The 22,831-nt window shown below is 40.6% G+C and overlaps 1 protein-coding gene across 5 annotated transcripts in view; it reads left to right on the forward strand.

Annotated features, from left to right (window-relative positions):
• LOC122777182 (TOX high mobility group box family member 2-like) overlaps window positions 1-22,831 on the forward strand; it is an 86,634-nt gene that overhangs the window by 59,254 nt on the left and 4,549 nt on the right. For all 5 annotated transcript variants that reach the window (XM_044038234.1, XM_044038231.1, XM_044038232.1 and 2 more), the window contains 3 exons: window positions 4,489-4,743; window positions 19,499-19,732; window positions 22,307-22,387. In XM_044038234.1, the coding sequence (XP_043894169.1) occupies window positions 4,489-4,743; window positions 19,499-19,732; window positions 22,307-22,387 (570 nt within the window). The remainder of the gene's footprint in view (window positions 1-4,488; window positions 4,744-19,498; window positions 19,733-22,306; window positions 22,388-22,831) is intronic.

Raw genomic sequence — 22,831 nt, forward strand, 5'->3', positions numbered from 1 at the left:
CCCAGGAAAAAAAAAAACGAAAAAAAACTTTTGAGTGTGTCAGTCACTAGAGCTGAAAGAACAAAGTCCATCAAAGACAGACAGCTCTTGTCTTTGGACAATTTGCCCCTCATCAGCCATGACAGGCTCTCTGGTGTACTGTGCAACAATTTCATTCTCCTCCCTTTGACGAACACATCATTGTTCCCAGATGAGCTGTCTTCCACTAAACACCTCATAGGCCACAAATGACTCCATCACCAAGCTAATGACTTCATCTCATCTTCCCGTTCATTTGTGTCAAGAAAACTCATAGCTGAGCTCATTAATTTGTTTCCATTTAAGATAACTTCATTACTTAAGATAAACTTGACAAGGTGGAGCAATGTTTGGTTGCAGAGTCCTTAACTTACAAGCTTTACATGTCAAGGCGTCGCCGTGCAGGGATAATGATAGTCGCCGTGTGAACTCAAGTCACTTGTGTAGATGCTATATCCACAAATAAGCAAAAACAACATGCATGCAAGAGGACTAGAAACATGACTGGGAATCTTTAATAACCTTGGCTAATTTTCCACCTCTTGAAGCGTCACAATTACAGGATAAAAGATAAAACGCAAAGTAACAATGACTGTCACTATCTTTATTTTTGTATTATTCTAGCAATAGATCTTGTACTGCCCTCCGGTTGAAAATGTTAGTCTATTGCACCTCTGGGTGTGTGAGTGTGCTCTGTTGCATCTTTAGCATGTCCACGAGCTGTTGCTTTAAAAAGCAAACATAATATAACATGTCGGAATTTAAGTTAATCGAGACTAAGGGCGCTTTCACACCAGAGCTGTTTGCTTTAGACAGACCAGAGGTCGTTTCCTCAGATAGTCTGCTTCGTTTTGGGCAGGTGTGAAAGCTCATCTGAACTCTGGTGTGGACCAAAACAAGCAAACGGACTATCTAGCAAACAAAGAAAGAAAGTGAGGATAGCTCGCTGCCTCGGCTGCTGCTCATACTGGGCAGCTTCTTGTGAAAAACCAATTAGGTTTGAACACCAAAGTAAAAACAGAAACTGCATAAATTCAGTGTGGCTCCATTGTTCACCACATAAACAAACCAGCTGAAGGGGATGGATTTCCGTTTTCAGTCCTGACCATTGGAAAGCCGGTGTTTCTTTTTCTTCCCCTTGCTTTTCTTTTCTTCATGGTCAGTCTCTGGCAATACCGCCCCAAACGAGCAGCTGTTTTATCTGCGTGACATTGTCTAGGCAATTTTGGTCTGCTCACAAACGTGCAGTGTGAAACAAACCAAAATGAAGGTGTGACTGTGAAATTTTTCATCATTCCCCGCCCCAATCGAACCAAGTCCCCCGGACGATCATGTTGTAATTGCGCCCTTAGGGTGCCAAGCACTGGTACCAAAATGAACATGTCACATGTCACATCACTGGTGTGGATGAGTGGGTTATTCACTGTTTTCTGGGTTGATGATTGGATCCCCAGCTCTCCCCAAAATCAGGTTGTGCCACATTGGAAAAAAAGATTGTAGAGGGCACACTGAGATTGAACCCTTAATGTGGAAGATCAGAATCCATACACACAGTCAGTATAGACTCTTTCCTTTGACCAGTGTGATTTTTTTGATATGGAATCACACCTGCATGTTTAAGTTAAAGCCCACATAGACCGGAATCTCCAATTAACGCTGCGTTTGTGTGTGTATCTGCGTCATTACCTCGTTTATGAAACCCTAAAGTTTCAGAACAAACAGTTCAGCCACTGCTGAGAAAATAGTGTTGTATTGTTTTCCTGGGCTCTGCGAAGCGGATCGGCACTTCCTTAATTTGATGTCGTCATCAGAAATCCTCACCACTCCTCTCACCACCGTAGCGCCTCCTGGTGCGGGCACTAGTCCGGGCACATCCGGTTGAGTACATTCAACCGCAGAAGAAGAAGAACTACTCTCGTTGTAGCTGCTGAGATGCAGAGCATCCACCGTGCCAGAGGGGGAGCTGTGTATCTGAGAGCTGGCCCATCTATTACATCATTTCCAAGTACCTGGCCAATCACAGGACAGTAGGAAAGCTCTCGTTGGCTGGCCAATCACAACACAGTCCACGTTCTGGGGGTGTGGTTTTGGTCTGAAACATCGCGTCTGACGAGAGTGTCAGTGAGGAGATATTTTGATCGGCTCGTTTGGAGCGATTAGGAGGTTTTTAATCATGAAAACAAGTTAATATATGTAAGTAGACCTCCATAACTAACATATATGTGTGATACAAGCATTCTATGTCACCTTCAAAGAAGAAAGAAATAGTCTATATAGTGTCCGAAGTTCTGTCCTTGTCCAGGAAAATGATAGATTGGTCCATGGAGGGCTGAATCAACATTTGGTGTTTTCCCCCACTCTTTCTATCCACTCGTCTCCATGCCTGTGAAACATCAGTGTATTTATGAATTATTTATTCACGTTTGAAAATATTAAACTTGTGACGTCCTTGTCCTGTGCCGTATCTCCAAGGGCATCATGAGAACCTGTAAAGAAAAAGCCGTAAATAGCCCCAGACAGAATTTTAATCTTACTACACAACAATTATGTCTCATCTTGGGCAAAAGGATGTGTCACAAAAAGGCATCAATTGTTCACCGTAAGTGAAAATCAGTGTTGTTAAACCTTTAAACCTGCTTACTATTCAGCATCAGCGTGCAAAACAGAAATAAATGCAAATTCCTGATATTAATACTCAAAAATCATGTCAGAAGTCACATAATAATTAGTCATATCTAATTTATTTATTTCCATGTTTTAGTAAATGGACAGAGTTATGGCCAATGATGGTGCGTTTGCATTTAACTGCTCTTTTTTTCCTCGCTATCTTGCGCTGAGCAGTATAAATACTGTTAATCAGCACGTTGTCACTGTCGTCACTTTCTGCTGACCCGGTATTCTCTCCAGCTTTCAGTTTTTATGTATTTAATGTTTAAATTTATACCGATGTCATACTTAATGTAGCCATTGATACATGCACAAACCATGTTGACTTTTATTTAATTAAATCAGCGGCATATGCTTATTAACAACAAAAGCCAGCAGTAATAAATGTTCGACGACAAAGAAACCTTTACCATGGGAAAAGGAATTGTCAGTGATAATATTTCTGAGCAAGCACCGAGCGAGGAGAGAGTGACTGTTATGGGAAAAGAAAATAGCATATCACATAAACATACTCCCTTTTATTATTATTATATTCTCCCTAATGATAGCGCACATTATGAGACTTTTATCCTATCTTCAAGCAAGCAGTTCTGCTGGTGGGGACTTTGTAGCTGTTCCTCGACATTTCTCGCCATTTGTTTGCTAAAAGTATTTGTTTGTAAGATGAATTGCTGCACTGGCAGACGAGATGACAGCCTACACGAAGATGATATTGAATTGATTTCTGAAATGTTGCAGAACGGACTAGTTGATGTGTACCACGAGACATGAATAATAAAAATTCTATTAAAAAGCTCTTGAATGGCTGACACTGGAATATTATTTGTGATGATTAATTTTCTTCAGTCATTATAAAGGGGAGTTGGCATCAGATTGCCTCTGACAAAATTGCTTTTCATTCCCTGGTGAATACCCTCAGTATGCTTTTTGAGAGCACAAACCCATATTTCTCCTCGTAATATTATGTCAAGATAGTCACTGGAAAAGACGGCAGCTCTCTGCTCATGTATCACCTTATTAGTACCATAAAGTCTGTGTTGTTTTACCTAGTGGGGGTCATTTGAACCTTCTGGATGCATTTCATAATGAGGAATGTGAGGTTTATTTAGTCCCTTTTTTTCCTCTGTTTCCAAAAATGTGATTGGCGTTACAGTAATGAGATCGTAAAAAGGACTAACAGTGGCATTTTTTCCCTCATAATGAATTCGATTAACTTTATTTCATAGGTGTACAGGCTGACACTTTGTTGCTCTAAAGCTGTCAAGAGTTCTGAGGCAAAAATATTCGGCACTGCAGTTGTTGTTGTCTAACTCTAATTAATTTGCTGTGAATGAATGAATTCTTTACACCTTTGCAAGAGCGGCAATTTGCATTTCTAATTATTTTATTTTCAGCAAAACAGCCTGAATTGACTTGTCTAGTTCAATGTGTGCCGCTGCAAAATAAAACAAATTAGCAGGTGCATTTAAAAGCCAATTAGAAGTAGTTTAATTACTCTGGAACATCCTTTGTTACTGAAGTCAGTTTACCGTGAAAATGTTGTATAGCGGCACAAATGTCTGGAGCACGAGTTTTTCTTAGAGATTTAAGCGGTTAAGCCAGACATCTCTTTTATTTATGCTGCAGCTAAATGTGGCATTATTTTAAGAGGCAGGTACAAGGCTTTTATGTTTGTTAACACAGTATTGTTCTGACTGTTCCTACACATGCAAGTGTCTATATTTATTTAGTATACATTGGGAGCAGATTTCCTCCAAACAGTTGTCCTAAATCTCTCTGTTTCTTCCTTTGCTCTCTTTCCAGAACTATTCCAGTCAGGGCAGAGGCAACAGTGGTGGAGGAGCAGGGGATGAAGACTACGAGATTCCCCCCATCACACCTCCAAACCACGCAGACCCGTCTCTGCTGCACCTCATGGAGCACGAGTCAGGTTACCCCTTCCATTCCCTGCCCCACAATGGCCTGCTCAACACCTACTCCTACCCTGAGCTGCCTGCCCTCATGATGTCCAACATGCTGGGTCAGGACACCCACCGCCTCTCAGGGCCTATGCACTCAGTGAGTACAGCTTACCTTTGTCATCATGCAAGTCAAGCGCTGTTGTAAACAATTAGTCTTCATGGTCCGAGGGCTGGAAGTGAGCCAGACAAAACATTTTCCTCTCAAGGTTTTTGCACCTTCGTGTCACGGGAAGAACAGTCTTTTTGAAACGTAAAGAAAAGAAAAGAAAGATTGGTCTTGTGATACTGCAGTGGAGACTCGTAGAAACTCAAATGTGCAGCAATGACACAATTCTATAGATGCAACATTTATAAACACAGAGCGCCGCTGCCTCATTATCACCGAGATCTTTGCAGCAGAGCTCCTTTAATATCTCCTCAGCTGCACCACTCACTGATTTCATTGCCTCAAAGTGAGCCAAGAAAATGAGCAAAAAAAATAACTTAGTGCTGCACATTTTCATTCATTATGATCGGCAAAGCAAGAAAGCAACAGTGGAGGGATGGAGGGGGGGAGGTTTGAGTAGAAAACCGTAACAGGGAGTGGGGATATCCCTTGTCAGCTACTTTTTTCTTTTCAGAAGGATTCTGAGGACCCCGCTCCCCTTTTGCAGAAGAGGGACTTTTTTGTGTTAAACATGATTCAAGACTGAACATGTAAACACCCCTGGCGAACACATTCAAATGCTTTAATCATTGGATCGAACCAGATGAATTATAGATGGGCTGTATGGTGAATTATTCAACGTTATATACTTTCATCTGACATAAATATTACTTTTTTTTTTCTCTCTGCCCTCCATCATGAATATTTATGCTTTAATGTGAGCATCCGTGGCATTTATCCTCCGTTAATCAGGTCTTATGTGATTTTCAGAATCAAACTGCATAAGTTGCAGGCTCCTTTTTTTTTTTTCCGTGGGTGGTAGCTAAGGCCTCAATTAAAGCCAGTCTTTAGGATTAGGTCACAATCCACTGCCTGCTGTGCTGAATATGTGTAGTGCTGGAGAAATATGGTGTTGAGTGGAATGGAACATTTACAGTTGATCTGCTTTTTGGTGTCGATGGCTGATTTGACAAAACCTATATATACTCCTTTGGATAACTTGATTTTAGTAAGGCCACCTTCAAATGATGCTTAAATGTAGTATGAACAGTATTCAGTATGTCTTTAAACATGTGTATGTGATGCCCATGCAGGTCTGTATGCCGCAAAGCAGCCCCTTTTTGTTGGCCAATAACATTTTTAAAACGGCAACAGAAAGAGAGGGAGCCGCTGCGTCTTAAACAGCTTTTGTTTCACCTTGACAATTATTTATTTTCAAATAGCCCTTCAGGGTAATGTTCCATTTTCTTATTTCACACCCTCTTTTCTCATAAATGAACCGTCATTGCAATAAATCACCGTGAAAACAGAGACTTGCACACACTGTGAAAGGTCCAGAGATTTATGTAACACATTCATGTTTCCCACTTCCACATTTTAGTGCTACTCTAGCAGAGCCTGGCTAATAATAGCCGCTATTAATATTTCTTGTTGCGTAGCAACCGCAGCAAGTAATAGCTTACTCTGGAAAAATAGATGACCGATAAGGAAGAAGGAGTTGGGGGGGGGGCTGGAGTGTGGGGATTCAATTCATTTATTATCTCCTGGGACAAGAGGAGCTTATTTCTGAAGCTTAGCAATAGGAGAGTAGGCTGTATAATGAGAAATATTTTTGAGCAATTGAAGATGACATTATTTTCACTTTTTTTTATTAGAGATGTTTCATGTGTTGTTTCCCCCAACAAAGTCAATTAACCTAAATTTGTACAATATCTATGTCTGCTGAATGTATAAAGCAGGTAAGGGTGGAAGCAAACCCTTAATAAAGACCTTATTTTTGAATGCAGAAGTAACTCGAGGTCCAACCTGCTGTTTTTGTATGGCTCTCGCGGAATTCATTTCAATCACACTATCAAACTATCAGTAACAAATTCAAATGGCAGGTCAGTTCCACATCCATGTATGTGGGAGGGCGACATGAGGAAGTGGCCTCGTATAAAGGTATGAGGATATTTGAATTATTATGGACTGTTAAATGAATCCATGAGATAAAATAATATATTAATAACAGTCGGCAAGACCAACTCAGACCACTGTCAACACTCATAATTAGCTGTGGTTTTACCTGCGGCGGCTGAAGTCCTCATAAGACTTCACCATGGTCTTCTGTAGGTTTATTTTCGACAAAGTCATAGGGAAGGGATTCTTCATATTTAAGGCTTTCAGACACAAGCGAACCATGAGTTCCTTCGACGGGTTTGCATCCAGATTCCCCTTCTTGTTTGTGGCCAATGATCAAAACGAAACGCCAAACCGGAAATCTCGCACGAAAGTAATAGTGGATGACTACTTACTTGTTTCTGCCAAATAAATAAGGTCTATATCATGGGCGGGAAACGCAGGAAGCAGCATTTATTGTCGTATTGTGATGCACTGTATTGACAACAGCCTTGCCGTACACCCACAAAATTGGAGGAGTTGGCTGGAAAACCAAAACACTAATCGCTCAACACTCAGATTTCGCCGTCGCTGAAGAAGCAAATAAAAAGTCTACAGCGTTACCTTAAGGATACACTTCTCTTGAATAAAAGCTACCCCTCAGTGCACACATAAACCTCCTACAAGTACAAGCTCAGCTGGAGCAACAGATATGCGTCATCTCAAGGGATGCTGTTGCTGGTTTTTGTACAACATTTAGCCTAAGGCGAAAGCTCTGTAAACTTCTCCCTGCTTTGGGATTCTCTTTTTCAGTGCACATCGATCCTACAGCAAACACAGTTAAATCATTACAGGATTTGGAGCAGTGGATTGGCCATCATCGAGCTGCATAGACACATAATTTCGCACCGGTTCATCCTCGTGGCTCTTAAGTCTGTAATTTCTATTACGATAACCATATTTTGAGATTTCTCACAGCTTGTGTCTCAGCAAGAGCCATGCATTACCTGCTAAATTCATCCTGTCTGACAACCTGCTCGACTCCATCTAATTATGACTCCACATGCTGCAGAAAAATATTAGCTGGTAAATCAAAACGATGTGAAGCAGGTGTGAAAAGCAGGTGTCAGATAAAAACACTGGGCAAATCAAATTACAAAGCCTGCACACTTGATACACGTTTAAGATTTTGGTTTTTATTGCGATCAAATCCAGCACCAGCATCAGGTGTAGGATTTCATCCTACACATGCTTTGGTGGCACGTTGCTCTTAATAGTTTTAACTGCTGCTATTGTCACAGACTTGTAATTTAAACATTTACAGAGACCCCAAGAAGTGGAAGGAACAACATCAGCCAGATGACAAAGCTGTCAATCACAAATGCTCTTACATTTTCTTAACTCCTCTTCACATTGCTGACCTACTCTGTCAGCGTCTTTGAATCAAGGCAGAGAAAGCCGAGTCTTGGCTGACTGGATACTGTGAATTGCAACACGCTGTCATGAGAATGCTCACCGCTCAGGGAGAATCCCTGTCTCAACCTTAGCTGTCAGCGGTTCTGCCACCCGGGCACGTGGGGGAGGAAATGTCACTCCGGGGTCTCATGTTCAACAAGACCCCTAATGGTCCAGGTCTGACTGAGGCTGCAGCTTAGGGATATGCCAACAAGAATGATCTCTATGGAAAAATAAAGGAGGAGGGACACTCGCCAGCCGGTGCTAATGAGGGGTCATGGAGGAGATTGTAGAACGGCCCCAACATGGTGCCTTGAGGGGCACCAGGCGTGTTTAAATATTGAAACAGAGCCCCAGCCCCTGTCTCATTACTGGTGTAATGAGGCTGCTTAGGGAAGAGGAAAGCCTCTGTCACAAAAAAGCAGCTGCTATTTATTTTTTTTTCTTACTTTGAGTCACACACTCATTCAGATAATCGTTAATGTATTTACAGTTTCTTTAAATGTGTGGTTGAAAGAAACTTTCTACAAAACTGGAATAGCTTTTTGCTAATATAAGTGCATTCCTAAAGGTTGGTTGAAATATCATGTATATATGTAGAGGTATATATAGTGGTATATTATAAATGAATAGAGCAATTTTGGGATTTGTGGTGTGTTTTTTTTTGTTTGTTCCTAAAATGTATCGCTGCCAAAACAATAATCTGAAGAAAGTAAGCATACCCTTTCACATTATACTTATTTGTTAGATTACTACAATTACTGGTGTAACATAAAATATTGTTGATTGTGGAGCTTTGACTATATTAAAACATAATGACAGATTAATACTAATTGCATTATCATGGTACAGTGTAGTAGAGTGTTTACTGCAGGGGTGTGTGTGTGTATGTGTGTGTTCTTGTATCATTTTGAGGACCACAATTCTTGGTTCTCACATTCTGTCACCCCTTTAAATTGCTTTTTGATGGTTAAGACCTGGTTTTAGGCTAGGTTAAGGGTTAGGCATTTAGTGGAGATGGTAGGATAGGGGTTAGGTAATGCATTATGTCTATGAGTGTCCTCACTACGAATGCTGCGCTAACACGTGTGTGTGTGTGTGCGCCTTTATTTCCAGGATCAGTCTTTGTCTGACTCAGTGATTGCTGCAAGGTTATGTGAGCTTGACTTAATTTGACTTTGTTTAATCTGCGAAAGGAAATTTATTTTGCATCACTTGGCATTTAGGACATAGACAGCGAGGGGAAAAGGCCGTAACTATTTTAAAGCAGTGACATAAAAACTGTATTGACAGCTGTGGTTATTGGCGGTACAGGGAATATTACATAGAGGTCCAATCAAGCCATTAAAAAGGTCAGAGTACGTCTATAAACGCTGTACACATATCTTTGATATGAGGCAGGCTTGTTATATGTATCAAGAATATAAAGACATTCTGCACTGTATAATCTATTATACAGTGTACAGTGTATTATATGAGTTGTACTTCATGTCTGTCTGAACGTGGAGGATCACCTCTTCCATTTTCTAGGCTCCATCCACTGCCGGCAATTGAATTAAATCTGCCTTGAAATAAACTTTATCAAAAAGTCACATAAAATTGCTGTTTGATTTGACTTCACATGTTCAGTGCAGCTGGATTACTTGTTGTTTTTTTTGTTTTTTTTTTAAAATTGAAACAGCAATCTTTTTTTCTTTCAGTGAAGGTTTTAGACATATCTAATATGACCTGCTTGCTCCGCTGCCTTTCACTGGGATAGATATGACATCTCGGTGACATTCCCAGATAAATCACTTTTTGTTACAGTAGAAATGTTTTCTGTTTTGGCTTTTCATTTCACAAAAAGACAGATGCCCCTCAGTGCTACGCTGCACTAGAAAGGCGAACAATGTGTCTTGTAGTTGTCAAGAGAAATGACAGCAGGATAATTGGTCGGGCACTCCCGTTTCGTTTAAACCGAAACAAATGGGCTTCCAGAGCGAACTGCACTTCAAAAAAATAAAGCTTTGTTTTGTGCAGCTGATTATACAGGGTTGAGAGCGAAGTAATGAAGAGGACTATTGATGGATTGAGCATTAAAAACAAATGCATATTCATGAATATTCATGGTACTAATTCAAATAACCTTAGGCAACTGTTACGACTAATGAATATTTAAAGCAGCTTGGTCACAGAGATTTGAACACTGAATTTCAGCGCACTCTCCGGGATCATCATGTACAAGGGTAAATGATTAGAATGGCAAAAGCAGATTTCAGTGGTGATCAAAATACATCTGGAAAACAATATCTCATTTTGTCACATTAGTTTCGGGCCACTGGTGCTTCAAAGGGGAACATCACGGCATGCTAGAGGACAGCGGCGCGAGGAGTTCGCAATAATCATGACTATCACTGAATCAATTAGTTCTTCAGACAGTTAGTCAATCAACGGATTATTAAGCTACAGCAATTTTATTGTAATAGATAGATAGATAGATAGATAGATAGATAGATAGATAGATAGATAGATAAGATTTATTTTCAGACTCAAGGTCCATAAAAAAGTAAAAAAAACAAGACACAGTACAAAAGGAATAAGAATCACACAATAGAATAATAATAATAAAAAATAATTTATGTAATGTATTTATCGTGCAAATAATGACAAATATTTGCTTTTTTTCCAGCTGTAATTATAATATTATAGTGTAAAAAAAATAGTAAGTGATTCAAAAAAGTCACGTGTGACCTAAAACTCTTTGAGCTGGCTGCAGTGAATGGGCTAAAGGGCAGGGAAAGCAAAACAACCACCGCTGAGTGTCTAACTGAGTGGGATTTATCCTTAGAGAGACACGAGGGGTGACTAAACATGTTTACATTGTGCCACGCTGGTTTTGCAAAAAGCCTGGCACCTTCACATGCTGCAAGTCGGAGAATCCCATACTGCCCACTTAAAAGGGGGCCTCTGCTGCCTCCTTTGACGGATCAGTGTGGTGACTCTTCCTCTTCGCCGCCACCGCAACGCTAATTAGGCCCACCACAAAGCCAGCCTGTGGGGATAATGTCCCATTATTAGAGTCATTTGTTTCAATTAACCGCTCTGTGATTCTACAATAGCACTGCGCAGCCCAGCGCAAAGAAGCCATTACTCTCGCCCAAGGAACCACTGAGGTTTGGGACGAGAGTGTTTGTAAGAAGGTGACGGATACCAGCTCCTGCCAGCGGTGGTGCTGCCAGGCTTCACATTCTGCTCCGTCACCAAAGAGCTGTTTCAGCAAACAGACGGGAAGTCAGAAGTACTTTTTCATGTCTGCAATATATATTTAAAGACTGAGCTTTTTTGTCTGTGAAATCTCAGGATTTTGTCGTTCAAGTGTAAACTCGCTGCAGGTTACAATGAGGGGTTTCCTGACTTGAACATGGACCACTGAGAAGAAAATGCAGTTGTTTTCTCTTTTACGTGCTGAGTGCGTTGTGGTCTACTGAATTACCCGTCTGCTGTGTACTTATGTTGCTCTTGTCGTTTTTAGACTGCAGTCAGGTTACTTACTGAGCTATTTGCTCAAGGCTCTCTTTTCTCTTTAGCACATGAAATCCTCCTCGTAAAATTCAAGAGGATTAATTTCATCACATCAGTGCACTAACAAAGCATATTGCTTTGAATACAATACCCCCTAGCTGCTATGGCCACCAACAACGGACCCTTGACAATAACAGTTTGTACTGTTTCTGTACGTGCATAGTACCTGCTGTTGGTCACAGCTGGAGGCTGAAATAGCCTGCTGCTTGCAGGTTTCATAAGACTTGTGCATGGGAGAGACTGTGCTTGTGTTGTGTTGCCTCGTGTAAGAGGAAGAACATCAAGAAATAATGTTTGTATAAATGGTTCTGATGCATTTCATGTCTTCGAGTAGCAAAAGTCAGTTGCCAAATGCCCGGAACAATTTCTTGAAACATCACTCTCTCCTGATCTCTGATCATTTGCTGATCGTTCTAATCAGTTTCAAGCCTCTCTGAAAACCACATCAATGTTTCTGGACACTTAACGAAAGTTTTACAAAAAATGCTTATCGGCTCCAAATGCTCACATACACAATACGTCCGAGCACTTTTCAGTCTTTTCAACACTAGATAATGGAAACTTCGATTGATATCAAGAGGTTGCTGCCCTGTGATGCCTCTGTTGCCAGGCTCTCTCATTGGCTTTCCTCCCTGCTGTGCAGATGTTTACAAAGAGACAGCACCAGCTACATTAAAACGTTCAAGTTGTACCCCTAGGCTGTTGCTGTGGAAGTAACCCCGCTATGATCGCTCATTCATGTTTGATTAATTGTATTTTTTTCTTTCTTCACTGTTGCCTTTACACAAAAAGCACATCATGGGAACTTTTCATCTTGAAAACAAACAATGGGGCGAGATGAATATGTCAGAGGTGTTATTTGGACACTGAGATAGCCTCTCTTCCTGCTTTGTGGATATGTGTTGATGTTTTGTGGTGATAAATGTCTTGGAAGTGATATCAGCGTTGTATAAATGTTGATAGAGCTTTGGCTATGAAGTCATAAAATCGTAATAACATTTTTTTTTTCCCCCTTTGGTTTCCCTGACTTACCTGGACAGAAGATAAGCATTTTGCCTTTTTTCCCCTTCTAAATTGCACAGTGCAGCGCTGAGCTACAGCAACCCACTGGGGCCAATTAGGATGCCAGCAGAGCCAGGAAGTGCAGAGCAGATGCTTTTGCCACTATTTATTAAAATCCAATCTGCGGGGGCCCCTCCAACAGCTCGTTAAACTACCGTTAATCTAATTAGCTCTCACTCGCCACTGTTTTCACCACATTACCAAATAGAAGGGCCTCGACTTTGCAATTTAGGCTGATTAAGTAGGTCCAGTGCTGTTAGGAAGGGCTTGCAGGGAGGAGCTCCTCAGAGCTGTCAGTCATTTTCCAGACTCGGTTAAATCATGCAGCTCAGCTCAGCTACGGCTGTGTGCTTCAGTTTGGAGTCAAACATCTGCATTGGGATTATTGGTTGAGAATAAAAACCCACTTTGCAATCTTAGTAGTGGAACCCTGCATGTCTGAAAACACTAACAAAATACTCCACACCCTTAAGACCTTGTATATTTGTGATGGCATGGGACCAGAGTGGATACAAATTCCATAATGGGCTCTTATAGATCAGGTCCCCCTGATGTCCTTTCATGTCTTTTTGATCAGGACCATGAATCGGCACTTCCGGTTCATTTTAGTTTGGGCTGGGCAGTGTTTTTATTTGATGAGTGCTGCTCTCTGGGCGAGGACCTGGTTCTACTCAGAGATCTGTGCGGCGGCTTTGACATGCCGTCTCGCTCATTGCTTACAGATGGGCAGTCTAACATGGAACTGTAATGGCTTCCAGATGAGGAGAGCACAGTATATATTTTAAGACATATTTCAACCCGCCAAGCTTTCATTGTGAGCTTAAATCATGGCGATATACAACAGCGTGACAAACATAGAGGTGATTGCAAGATAATTGACAGATATGAAGTATTTAGAGGGCCTTTTAGCCAAAGTTGACTATCACAAATTGTGCAGGATTCAAACAGGATGTAAGAAACTATTTAAACAACCATGATGTGTTTCAGATTCCATTTATGGTTCCAACAAGCAGACTTACTGTAGAGAAGGTTGAATCATTTAGATCTCAAACACCGTTGTTTACCTTCTCATCTTGTCTGCCAACATTTCGTGAGGCAACAACCCCCCGAGAGCATGATGCACAGGTGCATCTAGCTGAAAGTGATATGTAAATAATGACTAAAAGCATGATATAAAAACCCTAATGTACTGTAAGCCCACATTATCCTGACCCCAATCAAATACTGTAACAAAACGTCAAGTTATCTGATCACACTCTCAGGCAGAAAGCATGAGATCTCGTCATCGTAAATATTTAATGATGTCTGGAAGAACTTTGCTTACATTTCGGCACAGTGTGTATTTTTGCATGCTGCCACTAACAACTGGATAGATGATTGATTTCACCGGCAAAATGTATGTTTTAAAACCACTTTTCTAACCACTTGTGAGAGACGTGCGCCACAAAAACATTGTGTTCCGATATTTTTGTTCCACCACGCACAACCTTCAGGAACTCTCTTATTTTCCTTACGGCTGCTGGTGGTGAAAAATGCAGAAGAATTATATATGGCATCTTAAAATTACATTATTTTCACTCCTGCTACTCCAACCATGGCCATTTATCTATTTATAAACCCACAAAGGCTTAGAGTCTGTAACAGCTACACTAAGCTCTGCTTCTTTCTGCCGAGGAGAGGTTTGTGCTGCTCATCTGTTTCACTGGCACCACATGTACGGTACATAAATACTCTTATTTATGTTGTGACTTGTACTGATGCAACGCAGGTTCTTTAAAACGGAGCAATTTGGTTGATATTTGTGTTAATATCTAACAAATACTTGTGTATGAAAGAAGAGCCACCGTGCACATCATCACTTGTGTGTTTCTTAAAAGATACTTCAAACTGTACAAACATACAAGCTGCCCTGTTGTGAATGACTCAAGAGTAAATTAAATGTATTTAACTGTAAGCGATCAGATACTTTAAACATCACAAACAGTATTTCACATTTGTATCCGTAAAAAACCCAGGCTTATTTTACCTTCTTGCCATTATTAGAATTTTTAAAGGGCAAATATACACAAAAGACTCAGTTTCAGCCAAAAATAAAAACGTTCACTTCCACCATGTGTCACAACCTCTCCTCGTGCCTATTGACTAAGTGTAAGCAGAACAGTGCTGAGAAAAACAATATAAATGTGGTCTCATTATAGAAAAAATATCCCAGTTAAATATTTTATTTGATTATTTCACTGCCAGGCTGTGATTGATGTTCTCGAGCTGCTGCTTTAAAGAGCCTCCTCTGTATCACAGTCAGCCGGTGCAGTGCTGCTGCTTCATCCCGTCCTTCAGATCGGCACATGTTCAGACAACGTATAAAAAAATAAGGATTTTGTTGAAGCTTACAAACTAACACAAACTGTGTAATACGTTGAAAGCTAGTACGCGTACGTGTGTGTGTGTGTGTGTGTGTGTGTGTGCATGTATGCTCGCATTATGTGCTTCCAATTTTACCGCTGTTTGCCGTTTGTTTTGAAATCCATGGAGCGGTGTACCTGCACACAGACTGGTGCGAGTAGGCGCGATGCAGATTTGACGCAGGACTGTGCTCAGTATCTGCTTAATGCTTTGTTGTTATGACCATCTCTGCAAAGAGAAAGTGTTCATCTCAGAGTAGTTCAGTCGTTCTGTTTGTTTTTATGGCCTTTTGAAATCGATGCACCATGCGGCACTCTCTCTGCACTCCTATTCAGTGCATACGACGACGATGATGGTGATGATGGTGATGATGATAATGATGCATAATATTCAGGAGGATGTGAATGGCCGAACACTTTTATATGGTGCCATACCATTACCTGGTTTTACTATCTAATTTTCATGTCTCTAAAACTCTGTCGGTCTCTGCGTCTCAGCCAATCCGTCTTTTGGTTATCAAACCTCTTCTCTCTACATCACTCCACTACTCCTCCTTTTATCTGTTCTCTTTACATCAACTCTCTCTCTCTCTCTCTTATGAATCTCACTATCTACACTCCTCTCTCTCTCTCTTTCCACTCTATTTTCTCTTTCTCCGCTGTTTTGATAGTGACACAGTTATCAGACTGTCAATTCTAATCTTGTCTTGCCAGTGCAGAGCTGTCCATTCAGAATTACTGCTGCTGCCCCCCCCTGCCACCACCACCACCACCACCGTCCTCACTCTCACTCTCCCCCCCCCACTCTCCGACAACAGAAATGCTGATGAGATGAGCAAGCGAAGGCTGACACCACCGTTTACTCTTTTGCTTGTAAACTAGAAAACTGCAACTAAAAAAAAATTATATTTAGACTGTGCTGAACAGAAATGTGATGAGATGAGCAAGGTCATATCAACAGCTACATGTGTGTGTGTGTGTGTGTAGTAAGGTTTTTTTTTGTAACATCAGAGTCTTCTTCTTTTGTGTGTGAAAAAAAACGGTATCGTAAACATATTCACATCCTGATCTCAATATGGCTTAAGCCGGTTGATCATAAAAAAGTAGCAACTAATGAAAACTGTTCAGAGACAGCATTTACGTAAAATTATTTTAGTTAAGTTTGATTCTGAATTTCTGAAACTTTTGTTTGGTTACGTGTGGGCGAAGCTAGTGACCTAAAGCAGACCTCAGTTTATATTACTGTTGTGACACAGTATCTCCCTCATCATATAACACACCGTGCTTTAGTAGTGAATATTAATTAGGCAACGGACCCTGTTCTCCTTTCAGGATAATAAAGGACAGATTGCATTTCAAATTGTTTGAAAAGTGCCAGTTTAATAGCAACAGCAACGTAAGCAGTAAACACCAGACTCCAATCCTGTCATCATACATCGACATTAAAGCTTTGCTATTTTGAATTAACAGTCAGACCAGGAGAAAATCCCTCATGCAACAGGACTGAATACAAAACTCCTCACTGACAGTAGCAGAAAAATAGGCCAGAATTCTCAAGTGCAACCACAACGTGTGGCGTTATGAATCGACGGCGTCAGTCTCAACTTACAACAGCTGCCTTAATCATCTCTGTTCTGTGCATCTGCACATTAAAACCAGGGAAAATAAACATGGATACGATGTGGGTTTTCATCATCATCACCAAGCCAGTAAATAAGTAATCACACAAATTGCAATATATTTGTTATTAAGGGGGAAGGAGAAGAAATGAAAAAGAATCACTGATTCCAGTAATGGTATAATGTCATGCACATAATTTATAACATCCCATGTCAGACGTGAACTTAATTGAGGTTAAGTAAACAAACACAAATATTCCAGTACCGAATAAAAAAGGTGCAAGTCAAATCAGGCCACTCTAAAACATAATTTGACTTTAACTAGTTATTTTAAAACACTTAATGTAAGCTGTAAAACTGTATAAAAATGAGTTATAATTGTGACAAAACATTACACAGGCTTAGATTTGGGTTGTGCCCACTATGCCCAAAACCTTAAATCAACAAAGCAGTGTGGTTTTCTCTCAAGAGATGTTTGCGATATGAGTGCGACAGCCACACGTTCCACATTTCACACTCACACTTTTTTTTTGGTTGTCTTTTGCCCAAAAATAGATAAGTGAGTGTTTAATAAGTTAAATTAAACAAGTTAAACACTGTCGTGCTAAAATGATGCCATGCAAGATTTAACTGGGTGAGAAAAAAGGCACAGTGTCAAAATGAGATGAAACAGGAAATGAGCTCGAGTGAAATTCAAAGAAGAAAATAGAAATATGATGACAAGGTTTTGTTTTAATGAAACCTGTTCAACCATCTTTGATATTGCATAACTCCTACCATGAGAATGGAACGTTAAAAAAAAAAGTAAGAAAGAAGGAAAAAAAATAGTTGTTCTCCTGGTTGTTTCCATGCTGGTGTGAGCTGTTGTGTGTCATTACACTTTCCCCTTTCTTCTGTATGAATACATGAGAGTTTTCTTTGAGATTATTAAGCCGCCTTTTTTTTTTCTCTATTTGTCATTCCATTAGCTTTACCTTCGGTTTATTCTATTTTCACTTCAAAGGCTTGGGCGGAACAGATGTCGTTTCAAATGTCTGTCTTCTGCCTCATTGCCTAAAAGTGAGGGTGATTATTTTTTAATGAAACCAGGCGTACTCGCACAAAAAAAATAATGAATATTACCTGTAAGCTGTGAAATAGACAACCAATACTTTCACATCAGCATGAGTGGGAACATCCATTCCTTTTTTTTTTCTTTCTTTTTTTTAACACAGAACAAAAGCCATTTTGAAGTTTTTCCTGAGCTGCCAAATGTGCTCCTGGACCTTGAATTTTGATTAGTTAATTTCATGCTGTGTGGAATGCAGTGTGTTGTCTCGCAAATGCTTTGCTGAAAACAATGCAATTTTCAAAGGCAGTCATTTCCTGTTTTCCAATTGACAGTTAAAGAGGAAAACATGTCTGTTGCTTAATCCTGTGATAAGTATGCATTAGATGGATGGGAACGTCTTTAAATGTCCTCGAGTTGCTTTTTCTTTTTCTTTTTTTTTTGATACTCACGCAGGGACAAAATCATTCTCATGGTTTGTTCTCCCCCCTGCTGAGTTTTAACACCGAAACCCTCGCATCAGTGGATTATGAAAGAGAACATTTGAAGCTCTTTAAATTTTCTTTAATACAACCTGATGAAATAGGAGTTCACTTTCACTTTACTCAAAGCCTGTAACAACATTTAGGTAACTCGCTGTAACCCGTCAACCGTAAATAGGGCACATAAATACAAATACTTTCATTTCACATAATACCAGCGTATATCACCGTATATTCAGTATACCATTATCTCCTCTATTATATGGATGGAAATTGGATTTTTTTATAGCAACCAAGTAATCAGGTTAACTGATGTTCCACTGATACTAATGGCAACATCAAGCCATCACTTCTTCCTCACCATTTGCCCTCAGCTGCACCTTTCTCCTTCTCTCTCTCTCTCTCTCTCTCTCTCTCCCTCCCTCCCTCACTCCCTCTTTCTCCTGTGCTTGATGTGTTCTCTCCTCAGCAAAGAAGGCAATTTCCATATAGAATCACAACCAGGATCAGGTGACCTGGATTTGACTCCCCGTCAAAGCTCTGCACAGAAAATGAAAATGTATTCATGTGTATTGGATCAAGCACATTGCACAGATGTGAGCGGTTTTCGCCTGCTGCAAATGCAGCGAGGCTGCAGTGTGCTGTTTGTTGACAAACTGGCTGAGTGCATCCTATGAAAAATATAGATTCAATCCCCCCTTTTTCTTTTTCTTTTTTTTTGATTTACTCCGAAAGTAGATTTGAATTCTTTGTGATCTACTTGAAAGAGAATAAATAAGAATCGAAAGAAAATCATTAAAAAAAATAGTACCAATGTGAAACCAAGTGAAACTGTTATGGGGGGAGATTTTAATGAGCCTAGGACTCTCACTCTCTCTACCCTTAGACCGTGTTTGGCCAGCTCCTCCTGAACCACTGACGTCCTGTTAGTCTTCTTTCTCCCATGTCTGTAAATTGATCTGTTTTCTCTTCTCAGAACAAGCCGTGGCTGCTCTTCACAGAACTCTCCTGCTCTCGCCCTCTGTCCACCGTTCTTTTAATGTTCTATTTGCCCATTTGTATTGATGTTGAGTGTCACATGCACAGCATTGAACTCAATAGTTAATAGTTTTTATGTGCCTATAAGAAAACCATATGCAAAAAAACCTAGAGTATGTCAGTCGTCTTGACTCACCTCTCCATCCCTCTCGCTGTCTCCAGATACACAGCAGTGAAAAGCGATCCTCAGCAGAGATGATGAAGCCCAAACCCAAACCTCAAAAGAAGAAGAAGAAGAAGGACCCCAACGAGCCACAGAAACCTGTGTCGGCCTACGCGCTCTTCTTCAGAGACACCCAGGCAGCCATCAAGGGCCAAAACCCCAATGCCACCTTCGGGGACGTCTCCAAGATTGTGGCCTCCATGTGGGACAGCTTAGGGGAGGAGCAGAAGCAGGTATGGAATGTGCAACTCTGGAAGATCTGAAACAGTACGACAGGGGAGAACGTAGGAATCTGTAACATATGCAAGACCATGATAATGATTTGAATGTGCCATATGTGTTCCTGATGTACCCAATACAGTATGTTTATATGTCCGTGGCACTGCACACAAGACATCTTGCACTAAACTTCACAAATTCACAAATGCTGTGAGTAAACAGTATACTGTGCGAATGCTTTTGTATTTTCTATGGTTGAACTGGCATTGTTTATGACATAAAGGAAAAAGTGCACACATGGTACAGAGCACAGTCACATCTCAGCACCTCCAGTAGATGGCACATTTCATTGGCATTATGTGCTGTGTAATTACCAGAACATTGTTCAGAGATACTGCTCACCTTAATGAGCCAGTTCTTCTCTTTCTAAAGATAATCCACCCGTTTATCCCGAGTCCCCTGTCTCTCATTAAAATGATTTTCTTTCTAAATTTAATGCTAGCAAAATGAAGGAGGGAAGGGGTAGATGGGGGTGTGCTGTGCAACAACAGCTGGAAAACAGTCTGAGAAAAACAAAGTTGGACACGTTACAGGCAAGAAACAGTCAATATGGGAAAATATTAACACACCGGGAGATATTTAAGGAGTCAAGGACTAATTTGTGGGTAAATACATTCTCAGATATGAAAACACACTGATGTACATTTCTCTACTTATTTCCTGTTCACTGTCACAGAACGGAGGCATCTTCTGAGTTATTCTTAGCGTCTATGGAATCGAATTGAGTGTTTTCAAAAAAAAAACGTAGCAAGAAACACAAAATAAATGACTTTGTCTTAACAAGACTGCCGCAGCTTTATGTACAGTCCACACTTCCTGTATATCTGCAGCCTCCACAGCTGACATCTCCTCGCCGGGAATCTACATTGGCCGTGTGACAAGCATGGGATGTGTGAAGTTCTCATTTCCACTCTCTTTATTTATATCTCTCACCTGCTATTTTGATCATGCCCAGAATACAGAATTAGTGGACCCCAGTACACACACACACACACAAACACAATCATCTTGTCCTTGGATTTAGCTGAAGGACACCGCAGCTATACAAGAGAAGCAGTCTATTGTTTTTTTTGTTGTCATCTCCTGTCATCTCCAGCTCCAGATATTAATGATGACCATGTTTTTTTTTCCTGAAACATGTCCATAACAACACATATCAAAAAGAGTCACACTTTCACACTCATTTCATTTATGCCTATCGCATCGCACATTAACCCTTTCACACCTAAGCCTCAAAATGTCAATATTTCCAGAATAATTTTCAATATCCAGCAGTTATTTACAATTTACTGCATGTTAAAATGGTGTATTTACAATTGAAGAAAAACAAAAAGGTTTATTTAGGTACATGAAAGCCAGATTTTGTGTGTTAAGTTTGAAATTTGACCAGTATAAAACAAATAATATGTGTTAATATGAGTTTTTGTCAGAATGTCCAAAAACAGGCCATCAAAATGGAAACTATGCACAGGCGTTTTTCCAACTCTCTCCTCTCTGGTGATAAAGACACTGATCCGCCGGCTTCCTGCAACAGCGCTAGTGAAATTACCGTAATAACCACACGTTGGCTTTGACGTGCAACTTCTTAGCTTTCAGAAACCTCTGGAATTTTACCAATAGCACTGTTGCAGAAAAGTGGCGTAGTGCAGTATGCTCGTTGTTAAAGGGTTAAACACTTTAAAAGTTTGGCCTCTTTTACAAAAGACCTAAAATCTAAAAAATATATATACTAGTTCTTCCTGCAAACGAAGACACTTCTTTCCTTTCTGTGTTGCATAGGATTTTGTTTGTAGCTCTCACAGCCAATACACACACCCTTTATGGACATACTCAAAGTTGTATATATACATATATATATATATACTGTATATGCCTCACAGACTAAATTATACCTGCTTGCAAACCCAAAAAATGCAGATGTCTACATGCACTCATAAACCCACATTCATTATGCAGATGCAATGAGTTCATTCAGACACGGCAGCAGTTACTGTAGCCGTTTGACAACAGAAGTTCGTACGTCACTGTAAAAATATGGAAGGCAGTTTCAAACAAAACTCATTGGCAGGGAGCGCATCTTAATGTGCCAAATGACAACAACCATTGTGGTGTGTCACTAATGTCAGTATGCTGATAGGAGTGTTACTGTGGTGCTAGGGGGGTGGGAGGGTGGGGAGGGGTTGGAGTTCCAGTTCATTTCTCTAGGTGGATTGGAATGGAAATGATGTGTTGCTACAATAGAGGGAGACACACTGAGATGAGAGAGTATTAGAGCCGTGATGAGGAAATAGAGGTGTTCTGTACCATTGACTCTGATGGAAAGGGTAACATTAAGGACATGTGTGTGAGCACGCGTGTGTGTGTGTGTGTGCTGGATGTGTTTAAGAAAATGTTTTAGTGTGAGATTAAAAAGAAAAAGGGTGCATGCATGTGTGCTGAGAGATGTGTGTCTGCACATTTATGAGCATGTCAACCTCTCCTCTCACCCGAAGCCTCTTGTTTTGATTTTCCTTTTTTCTTCTTCACAGGCATACAAGAGGAAAACCGAGGCAGCTAAGAAAGAGTACCTGAAAGCCTTGGCCGCGTACCGAGCCAGTCTGGTTTCCAAGGTAACACTTATGACACACAGGCTTTAGCTAAGACTGATGAGGGACGGATCCCAGGGATGGAAAATCCCTGCTAATGGGCTGGGCGGGGCTTCCTTAGGACAAGGTGGCTGTGGTGGCAGCCATATTTTGAACAATAACACCTCATTTCCATAAGGTGCAGATGTTGGGGGTTGGGGATTGTAGTTGGTATGGTGATAGAGGGTTGGGGGAGGGGTCAGCCAATCAGAACATACGAGCATACGGCCGTAACATCTATGAGAGAGGGAGCATAGAAAGAGAGTGCTTTTTCAAGAGGCTTGTCCTGCGCCAGCAGACACATGCGTAACGTAATAGATCATCGCTTTCCTCCATACCCATCAATTTCAACAGGAAGTATATTCAGATCAACTCAACCAATCACTGGCTTTGCTGCTGTTTCCACGCCTGACACCTTCCTGCTAATTC

Source organism: Solea senegalensis, linkage group LG11 (genome assembly GCF_019176455.1).
Source record: "Solea senegalensis isolate Sse05_10M linkage group LG11, IFAPA_SoseM_1, whole genome shotgun sequence".
NCBI lineage: Eukaryota > Metazoa > Chordata > Actinopteri > Pleuronectiformes > Soleidae > Solea > Solea senegalensis.